Source organism: Echinops telfairi, unplaced genomic scaffold (genome assembly GCF_000313985.2).
Source record: "Echinops telfairi isolate 266 unplaced genomic scaffold, ASM31398v2 ScPeMD7_34;HRSCAF=130, whole genome shotgun sequence".
NCBI classification, from domain to species: domain Eukaryota; kingdom Metazoa; phylum Chordata; class Mammalia; order Afrosoricida; family Tenrecidae; genus Echinops; species Echinops telfairi.
The window spans coordinates 2,938,512-2,949,812 of NW_022103931.1; the positions used below are offsets into that span (position 1 = coordinate 2,938,512).

Genomic DNA, 11,301 nt, shown 5'->3' on the forward strand with positions numbered 1-11,301 from the left:
CCGATAGACTTCTGTTTATTGATCTTGTATCCTGCCACTCCACCATATTCCTTTATTTCTTCCAGTACTCCTCTTGTGGAGCTTTTGGGATTTTCCATATATAAAATCATGTCATCTGTGAATAACAAGGGTTTGACCTCTTCCTTCACCAGGTGAATACCTTTGATGAATTTTCTTTGCCTTATGTTGTTAGCTAGGACCTCCAATATGATGTTAAGTAACAGTGGGGACAAGGGATATCCTTGTCTGGTCCCCTTTTCAGTGGCATTGTTTTCATCTTTTCTCCATTGATAACCACTTTGGCTGCTGGTTTTTCATATATAGCTTGAATTATATTGAGGAGTTTTCCTTCTATTCCTTTCTTCTTGAGTGCCTTAAACAGGAATTGGTGTTGGATGCCTATTTTGCATCTATCGGTATTATAATGTGGTTCTTATCATTTTTCATGTCAATGTGGCAACTAATACCAATGGTTTTTCGTGTATTGAACCATCCCTGCATCCCTAGTATGAATCCCACTTGGTCATGGTGAACTGTTTGTTTTATATACCTTTGTATTCTATTGGTCAGTATTTTGTTAAGAATTTCTGCATAAATGTCCATTAGGGATATTGGTCTGTAGTTCTTGATTCTTGTGGGATCCCTGCCTGGTTTCGGTATCAGAGTTGTACTAGCTTCATAAAAAAAGAGTTCGGGAGTTTCTCATCTTTTTCTATGTTCTGGAGAGTTTATATAGGATTGAAATCAGTTCTACCCTGGATGCTTGGTAGAATTCTCTTGTGAAGCCATCTGGCCCAAGAGGTTTTTTTTGTTGGTAATGCCTTAATAACCGTGTCTATTTCTTCTATTGCTATGGGTCTGTTGAGATTCTTGACATCCATCTGGGATAGTCTAGGGATGGATTGTTTTTCCAAGTATATGTCCATATCTTCCAAGTTGTTGAATTCATTGGAGTACAGGCTTTCAGAGCACTGTGTAATTATCCTTTTTATTTCATTAGGGTCCATTGTAATGTTCCCTGGCTCATCCCTCATTCTTGCTGTTGAAATTTATTCCTTTCTTTGGTTAGGTTTGCCAGCCGTCCATTGATTCTGTTAATCCTTTCCAAGAACCAACTTTTACCTGCATTAATTTTTCCATAGTTTTCTTGTTTTCCCTCTCATGAATCTCAGCCCTGGTTTTTATTATTTCTTTCCTTTGCTATTAGTAGAATTGTCCTGTTGACTCTGCTCTAATTGCTGTAAGTTTTGTGCCAGCATATCAATCATAAGTCTCTCCCTATTTCATGTGTGCATGTATTGCTATCAAACTTCCTCTGATAAATGCCTTTGCTGTGTCCCAAAGGTTTGGGTATGTCGTATTCTCATTCTTGTTCATTTCTAGAAACTTCCTAATTTCTTCTCTGGTCTGGGCCAGTACTCACTCCTTTTTCAATACTTATTCATCCTCCAATTGTTTACCCTCGTTTTCTTCATCATCCTTCTGTTGATTTCCAGTCTTATGGCATAGTGATCGAGGAGAGAAGTCTGTATGATCTCTATGTGGTTGAATGTACACAGATTTGATTTGTGTCTCAGAGAGTGGTGTATTAAAGTCACCTATCATAATTGTTGAGCCTATAATTTATTTTTTATCTTTTGGAGTGTTTGTGTGATGAAATTCGTGGGTCTATAGTTGGGTGCATATATATTTATCATGCGCATTGATTCTTGGCCTACTGTTCCCTTGAGCATTATATAGTGCCCCTCCTTATCTTTATGGTTTGCACCTTGAGATCTATTTTGTCTGAAATTAGGATGGCAAATCCTGCTTTCTTTGAATTGCCATTTGCTTGGTATATTTTTCTCCAGCCTTTGATTCTAAGCCTATTTTTGTCTGTAATCTTTAGATGTGTCTCCTGTAGGCAGCAGATCAATGGGTTGTTTTTATTAAGCCTGTCTGCCAGCCTTTGCCTTTGAATGCCTGAGTTCAGTCCATTGTTATTTAGGGATATTGCATCCATTTGTGGACTCTGTTGTATCATACAGTACCTTTTTAAAAAATCATTTTATTAGGGACTCATACAACTCTTATCACAATCCATATATACATCAATTGTGTGAAGCACATTTGTCCATTCATTGCCCTCATCATTCCCAATGATAACAATTCATACATCAATTGTATCAAGCATATTTCTACATATGTTGCCATTATTCTTTTCTAGACATTTACTTTCTTTCTTTTATTATTATTTTGTTGGAGGCTCGTACAATTCTCATCACAATCCATACATCCATCCATTGTGTCAAGCACATATGTACATTCGCTGCCCTCATCATTCTCAAAGCATTTGCCTTCCACCTCAGCCCTTAATATCAGTTGCTCATTTCCCCCCTCCCTCATGAACCCTCCATAATTCACAACTTATTATAGTTTGTCATAAGTTACACTGTCAGACGTCTCCCCCTGCCCTCTTCTCTGCTGCCCCTTGCCCAGGGAGGAGGCAATACCTAGATTCTTGTAATCGGTTCCCCCTTCCCACCCCACATTCCCTTCACCCTCCAGGTCTCGCCTCTCTCAACACTGGTCCTGAAGGAGTCATCTGTCCTGGATTCCCTGTGTTTCCAGTTGCTATCTGTAACAGTGTATATCCTCTGGTCTAGCCAGATTTATAAGGTAGAATTAGGATCACAATAGTGGGGGGAAGGAAGCATTTAAGAACTAGAGGAAAGTTATATGTTTCATCGTTGCTACCCTGAACCCTGATTGGCTCATCTCCTGCCCTCAACCCTTCAGCGAGGGGGTGTCCAGTTGCCTACGATGGACTTTGAGTCTCCACTCTGCACTCACCCAACTTTACAATGATATTTTTTGTGTTACATGTTTAACTCCTTCCCTTTCTTATCAGTATTTTGTTTATGTGCGTGCGTGTATGGTTCATTCTTGCCTTCTTTCCACCCCTGATCCAATGCTATCTTGGGGGCTGTTTTCTCCTTGTTGCCCTCTGGGTGGGTTTGTTCTATGTGGTGGTTTCTTATTTGCATTCAGTGAGTGCTGTTCTTCTGCCCATACTGGATCGGCAAGGATCTTTTGTAGGTCTAAGTTTCTTTTAACATAGTCTTTGAGTTTTTCCTAGTCTGTGAAGATTCTTAATTCTCCATCTGTCTTGATAGATTATTTGACTGGATAGAGTATTCTTGGTTTGCATTATTTTCCTTCAAATTTTGGAGCATGTTACTCCACTCCCTCCTATTCTTCATAGTGTCAGCTGATAGGTCTGAGCATATCCTTATTTTGGTGCCTTTATAGGTGACTGCTCATTTTCCCCTAGCTGCTCTCATGATATCCTCCTTTGCTTCAAAGTTGGATAGTTTAACTCTTATATGCCTTGGTGACTTCTTGGGTTTCAGTCTAGCTGATGTTCTTTTGGCCTCCTGAATGGTTGCCTGGTTTTCATTCATTAAGTTTGGGAAGTTTTCCTCTAAAAATTCCCTCGCTATTTTTGCTATTGACTTCTTCATTGTGTCTTCTTGTTCAGGTAGCCCAATTATTCTAATTTTCTTCCTCTTCATAGCATCAGACGTGGACCTCGGATTTTCTTCAGCTTCTCTGATTATGTTATTTGACTGCCTTTCCCTTTTGTTGAAGTCTCCCTGGTTATTCTCTACTTCATTTGTGTGATTCTCTGCCTCCTCATGTCTGTTGGCAAAGTCTGTGAATTTTCTATTGGCTTTTATCTCATCCCTTAGGTCTTGCATTTCCCTTTGGTGCATGGCCTTTCTCTTCTCTAGCATTTCATCCCTTTTCTGTATAGCTTCCCTCATATCCTGTATGACTCCTAGAACCACTCTGAAGATTTCTTTCTGTGGCAGATCAATATCTGCTTCTTCCATGCACTTCATTGGGTTCAAAACTTCTTCCAACCTTACCTTTTGTTTCTCATGTTTTTTTCTGTTGAGGTTGTTGGAGCTGATTGCTATTTGCGTTTTGTTGTTTTCGAGGAGCCCGGCACCATTTTCCAGAGAGTCAAAGAACACTAGGCTCTCTTCAGGAGACTCATAGGAATGTTTATTCGAACTGTCTGCAGCTCACTGCACTGTGGGGTCAGGCAACAGCTTTACCTTCCTTTGTTTTCACCGTTTTCCTAGCCAACCAGTATTCTATTATTTGGAGGGCAATTTGCATGGTCCTCTCAGGGGACGCTGGTTGGGTGTTTGTGGACCTGCAAGGATGGTGTTTCACTGCATGATCTCACAGGAAGCCATGGTGGTGTGGCCCATGGTGGCTTGGGGTGTCTCAGAGGGTGTTCAGCAGTGCCTGCTGCAACAGGAGTGCCTTGGAGGGCAGGTAGGGTTGCCGGCTTTGGTGTAGAGCACTGCAGATGGTGGGCGGAATTGTCCTACTCAGCTAGATCACTGCGTAGGTCAGGTAGAGGTTCCCACAGCAGTGCGGAGTTCTGGAGAGGGTTGGGAAGCTGACTTTGACTGTGTGAAGCACTACAGTTGGCAGGACAAAGTTCCTTCAGCTACATGGGACTACAGAATACAGGAAGGGTCTCCCCCAGCCATGTGGAGCACTGTGGAAGTTGGGTAGAGGTTCCTCCAGCCAAGTGGAGCACCCCAAAGGGCAGGCAGGTGTTCCCCAGGCCATTTAAAGGGCCTTGGTGGGTAGGCGGGTGTTTCCCTGAGGTGGGAAGCGTGTGGGATTTCCCCAGCCATGTGTTATGCTACAAAGTGCTGGAGCTCCCCCAGCTGGGTGGAGGGCTAGCATAGGCAGTGGCATGTGAGAGGAAAGAGAAGAGGAGAAAAACTGAGCCCGTTGAGACTGTTGGGGGACAGGGAAACAAAAGTAAAGATATAACTGAGTCCTGATTGCCAAACTGACCATGGGGCTGGAGGGGTTTAAACCCTGACCAGAGGTGGCAGCAAGCTGTGTCTGTGTTGACGTAAAGCCTTTGGGCTGGCCAAGGGAGTCCAGATATGGCCAAGTCTGTGTTACGGCTTAGCCAGGCTCCACAGTGGTAATCCAAAAGCCCACAGCTTGTCAAAACCAAGTGGATCTGTGTCTACTTATCTTTATGATGCTCCTCCTGTGACCCAGCCGAGTCTAATTTCCCTCTCAGTCACTCTCCTGCATTGATTTCTGCAGAGTCCCTTTGGTATGTGTTACTCAGTTGCAATCTTGCCGGAAGTCCCCTGGAATTGACTCTTAACAACTTTCACAAATCCTGACACGTGAGGCACCAATGAGCACTGACCTTTCTCTACACAGCACCTTCAGCGTCACTGCCTGTGATCCTCACGCAACTCTCCTCCTAATGTGCAGGTGCCTGGACTGGAAACATGACTGCGTCCCAGACTAATGCCCCAGGTTAGGGGGTGGGAGAATTGAGAACACCCAGGAGTGGGACTGAGGAGGTCAATACAAACTTTTTTTATCATATGTCTAGCCTAGTTCGGATGGTGGTAGAAGAAAGCAAAACTGATCTGATGACATATTTGGGATCTATAATTATTGCACTTAAATAACAATATTCTAACCCTTTATGTTGTATACCATGCCTAGCATTGCTGTAAAATTTCACTGAGGGACTAGGCATTAGGCTGCTAATTGCAAAGTCAGCAGTTCAAACCCAGCTAAACCATGGATGAGGCTGTTGACTCCCATAAAGATTTGTAATATTAGCATCCCTATATAGGGTCACTATGCATCAGAATTGACTTTATGACAATGGTTTTTTTTATATAAATGTTATTAACCCCCAACAAAATATTCTTTGTATCCTTTTATCACTAATGTATTGTTTTGAAAATGATTTTGCCTGGTTTGCTGTCTTCTAACCACTTCTCAATTGTCAGGGTTCAAACAGGCAAATTGTCAGAGTTCTTGACAACTTCTTGCTGCACATACTTGAGCTTCATGGATCCTGGGCCTGAGGGTAAGCTGTATGGTGATGATTATGATGACAGTCAGCTGGAATTTGGTGACTGGATGGATGACTTTGATTCAACTAGTAATGGTAAGGAGGTTTATAAAGGTTTTATAAAGATTACAATATATTGTTTGCATCTTACTTAATATTTCATGCTGCCAGCAGTCTCACAATGTATCATCCTCACTTCTACTTAATACGCTTACATTTATACTTTTGTTTGGCTTTACTTTTCATCCCTCCACTTACCCCTGGATTTTGATCCAATAACCCCATGGTGTTTATAGAGTTATGATGTTGGACTGTTCTTCAGTAAGTTTAGGAAGATTTCTTTCCCAGGTATATGAAATGGCTGTGATTTTTTAATGGGAGGAAATTGATGAATGAGAGATATTAAGAATCAAATATGTAGTAGAAAAAGTATACAGTACCAATTTTTAATATTATAAGGCAAAAAAAAAACATTTATTAAAGACCTGGTTTGTTTGTTTTTTCATATGAGGACCCTGTCAGAATCTCTTGGGGTAGAATAAAAAATATATTCAGGATGTATTTTAATTATGGTGTTGGAAAATAATATTGAAAATGCCATGGATTGCCAAGAAAACAAACCAACATGTCTTAGAAGAAGTGAGGATGGTGAGACTTCTTCAGTATGAGTCTCATGTAATTTAGCCAAGTTACCAGGAGAGACTAGTATCTGGTAAAGACAACATGCTTGGTAAAATAGAGCATGAGAAAAAAAAAGAGGAAGACCTTCAACCAGATAGATTAACATAGTGGCTGGATAACAGCAATTGTGAAGATGGTACAGGGCTGGTCAGTGTTTCATTCTGTGTGTATGGAGTCCCTATGAGTTGGAACCGAATCAATGGCACCTTACACCAACATCATTGTTTTCATAGAGGACAGTGGTAGTTCAATGGTAGAATTGTCGCTTTCTGTATGGAGGACCAGGTCTGATGCCCGGCCAGTGAACCTCAAGTGTAGCCACCACTTGTTTTGCCGGTGTAGATTTGCAAGTTGTTGTGATGTGGTTTCAGCAGAGCTTTCAGACTAAGACTCTGAAGAAAGGCCTGACAATCAATCTACTTCCCCACATCAGCTAATGAAACCCCAATGTATCAAAAGCATACAATTCTCTTATGTATTGAGTCACTATGAGTTGGAGGCCAATTTAGCAGCCAACAACAAATTGTTTTCCTACTACAAACTAGACAAAATGAAGCACAACAAGATTTTTATGTGCTGATACAGATATGGAGATTATACAATGAGAAAACATTTGGGTATCAAGGGTTTTAAATGGATGAGAAACATTACCCTAAAATGTTAAAATATTGACAAATATTAAATTATTTGAATTCCAAGGAAAGAAGAGTCAATAATAATTATTCTAGTTATGCATTCTCTGTCTTTGTATTTGACCATTAGTCTGCAGTCTATTTCTGTGTCTTGAATGTCTCATAAAAGAGTAGAGACTCTATGTCTATCTATATAAGATAGGCAGGACAAACAATTCCAAAGAGAAAACAATGGAATCGGTGGTCCCAGAGGGACATAGGAGAGGATAGGGTGGGGAGGGGGAGGGGGAAGCCAACAAACTCAGGGATAAGGGAACAACAAGAGATCTAAAAATGATGGTGAGAATACATGTGCAATGTATCCAAGAGGGATTACTGAGAGCTGAGTGGAGGGTAAGCATGATGGTCGGACAAGAGGAAGGTGAAAGGAAATAGAGGAAATAAGTAGGACTCAAAAGCTAATTATAGAGGTATAGCTTATAGGCATGTATATATGTAAATATATTACTTTATAATGAAAGCGATAGAGACCAATATCCACATATTTTTATCTTAAGTATTAAGATAGAAGATGGACTTTGGGCCTCTATTCAAGGCCTCCCTAAATACAATAATACTGTGCTCCAATAACCTGGCATTCTTTGATACTCACCTTCCCAACACAATCACTGAAGCAAAATGGGTGCATAAACAAATGTGGTAAAGAAAGTGGATGGTGCCCTGCTATCAAAAGATATAGTGTCTGGGGTCTTAAAGGCTTGAAGTTAAACAAGCAGCTATCTAGCCGGGAAGCAAATAAGCCCACATGGAAGAAGCACACCACCCTATGTGATCATGAGGTGAGGACATGATCAGGTATCGAAAGATCCAAAACAAACAATTTTATCAATGACCCAAAGCCCATCTGTAGACAATTGTACATCCCCACACAGAAGGGTTACAAGAAAGGGACGATTCAACCAGGGTGCAGTATAGCACTGACGAAACACATATTCCTCTAGTTCCTGAATGCTTCTCCCCCACCTCCCACTACCATTACCCATTTCTACCTTATAAATCCAGCAAGACTGGAGTACACACATTGGTACAGATAAGAGCTCTGGACACATGGAATGCAGGACAGATAAAACCCTCAGGAACAGTAGTGGGAGTTGTGATATCATGAGGGTAGGGGGATGGCGGGGACGGGGGCGGGGGTGGGAGAGAACAGCAGAACCCATCACAAGGTTAGATATCTAGCCCAATCCCCAGGGGGACAAATAACAAAAATGTGGGTTAAGTGAGACAACAGATAGTGTAAGACATGAAATAACAACAATAATGTATAATTGATCAAGGATTCATGAGGGTGGGAGTGTGGGGGAGGGAGGGAGAAAAGAGGAGCTGATACCAAGGGCTCAAGTAGAAAGAATGTTTTAGAAATGCTGATGGCAACCTGTGTACAAGTGTGCTTAATACAATTGAATGATGGATTGTCAAAAGATTCATAAGAGCCCCAATAAAATGATTAATAAAAAAATAAGCTAGGAAAAAAATAGTATGGACTATATCTTTTTTACCACTGAAACCTTAGCACATAATACAGTACCTGATACATAGTGGGCAATAAATATTTGGTGAATGAACAAATGAAGTAACTAAGACGACCAATGTGTAACTAGCACTTTCTACACCATGTTCACATGAAAATTGGTCTTTCATTTACAACTGTAGTTGACATTTGTGGATTCTAGTTTTAACTTCACTCAAAGTTTGGTGGAAGATTTTTGCCCCTCCCAGCCCCTTTCTCATGAAAGCACCCTATGTTCTGCATGTTTTACCACCACTAGAACTGCTGCCACTACTCTATCACACACATGTGTTTATTTGTTCCACCTTGCCTATAGTAACCTCATAATACTTTTAGGGGCCTTAACGTTGTCTTCATTGTTAACAAATTATGGATAGTTTTGGGAAGAATGGGAATCCCTGAATACTATGTTGTGCTGATGCGGAACCTGCGCATGGATCAAGAGACAGTTGTGGGAACAGAACAAGGGAATGTTGCGCTGTTTAAAATCAGGAAAGGTATGAGACAGGGTTATGTCATCCCACCATACCCATTCAATCTGTATGCTGAGCAAATCATCAGAGAAGCTGGGTTATATAAAGAAGAATGTGGCATCAGGGTTGTTTATTAACACCCTCCGATATGCAGAGGAGGACTTGAAACACTTGCTAATGAAGATCAAGGATTTTAGCCTTCAGTATGTATTATAATACAATGTAAATATTACTCACTGCCAATGAATAGATGCCTATATGACATACCCTATATGTGATAGGGTAACACTGCCTCTCTGAGTTTCTGAGACTGTAACTCTTTATGTGAATAGAAAGCCTTTTCTTTCTCCCTTGGAGTGGCTGAGGGCTTCTGGTAAATTGCCATGGTTTTTGAATCTTAAGGCTATGAGATTCTGGAACAAAGGAGCCCTCAAGAAACTGACGACTAGTGCTGTAGTATGGACACAGGAGCAAGTCATTCTGTTTGCTGGGGTAAATTATAAAGTACTAAAATGTTCATTTTTTTTTCCTTCCTCCTATTGTCACTAAACTTGCAGCTCCTTGTGGTGATGAAGTTACTCGTTATTTAGATCACCTTTTGGCACACACTGCTCCCCATCCTAAACTACCCCCTGCCTCACAGAAGGGAGGGCTAGATCGATTCCGAGCTGCCGTGCAAACAACCTGCGACTTAATGTCCTTGGTGACCAAGGCCAAGGAGCTGCATGTACAGAGTGAGTAATATCATGACTCACTAGAGTCACAACAGGATAATATGAAGACCAACATGAGGGTGGGGCATTCATTATAATGACAGTCGGAACTTTGTTTTATTCACCGCTTTATCCCCAGCATCTATGACAACACTAGAACCTATTGGATGGACATTCAATAAATATTTGTAAAATCAAAGAATTATGTTTAATTTACTGTCAATAGTGTTATTTACTCTGAGTTAACTAATGCCATGATGAGAAGCTGTAGAACAGGCTTTATGGAGCATATTCAATTTTAACATCAATGCACAAAAATGGTAGAAAACGTTTTTTCCTTTGTAATATTGCCCCTTTGACAAAAATTTTATTTAAAGAGAAAATAATGTAAAACTATTACTATGGAGCTACAGCTCCCTTCCTGAGGCAAGCTGTAACTTTGAGAGTCAGTTGTTCCAGGAATGTAGAGCTGTCTTTTTCAAATATGTACTCACTCTTCAGCCTCTTGGTCATTTTCCTACCTATTACCACTACCTTCCTTCAGTAGTACTTACAGGGGATGATGTCCTTTATTACACATTGCTAGGAATAGTTATGCTTCCTAGAAGTGTTTAATGTCTTTATGGAGCGACATATGAAGGGACAGTAGGGCACCTTGGCCACACTGTAAAGACTTGAATGTTAACATTTTACAGATAATTAAAATGATTGAGATGCATGTTCTTGCTACCTAAAATTTATTGACTGTTACTAACTAAAGATATTAAACATAATTATTGGAAAATAACATTTAAAAGAGTGAAATGTTTTAGGATACCCTTGAGTATACTCCCTTGCCAATGAGCTTATGTGAAACGGTGGACTTTATGAAGTTACATTTGTTGATTTTGAATCAGGAAACCTGAGTTTAAATCCAAATTCTGCTACTTACTTGTTGGAACAGTTATTTGAGCTCCATGTCTCTCTTCATGACCTTACAGGCTAAGGTAAGTATTTCAACAATGGGCTGTAAAAAATTTTTTAGGACTATCTCAAATTTGGTCAGCCACTACATTATTTGATTCCCTAGATAGGATCATCCATTGACATTTTCTCAAGAGAACTCCATCTTTTACCTGGAATACAGTGTTCTAAGAAAGTCTAGGAAAAATGAAAAATAGCTGGGCCTTTTCTGATATTTTAGAGTTCTTCAGAAATTTTGGGGGTAAATGGAATGAAAATATGATGGATCTTTTTTCATTATATTTGAAACCCTCTCATATGTGATAAATCTATCAAAGTATCATTGACAATGCCACTGTGCTATTTCTTACATTAATAGAATATC

The 11,301-nt window shown here is 40.3% G+C and overlaps 1 protein-coding gene across 1 annotated transcript in view; it reads left to right on the forward strand.

Moving 5' to 3' along the window:
• PHKA1 (phosphorylase kinase regulatory subunit alpha 1) overlaps positions 1 to 11,301 on the forward strand; it is a 245,264-nt gene that overhangs the window by 166,335 nt on the left and 67,628 nt on the right. The window contains exons 18-19 of the mRNA XM_045290221.1: positions 5,841 to 6,001; positions 9,819 to 9,995. Of these exons, the coding sequence (XP_045146156.1) occupies positions 5,841 to 6,001; positions 9,819 to 9,995 (338 nt within the window). The remainder of the gene's footprint in view (positions 1 to 5,840; positions 6,002 to 9,818; positions 9,996 to 11,301) is intronic.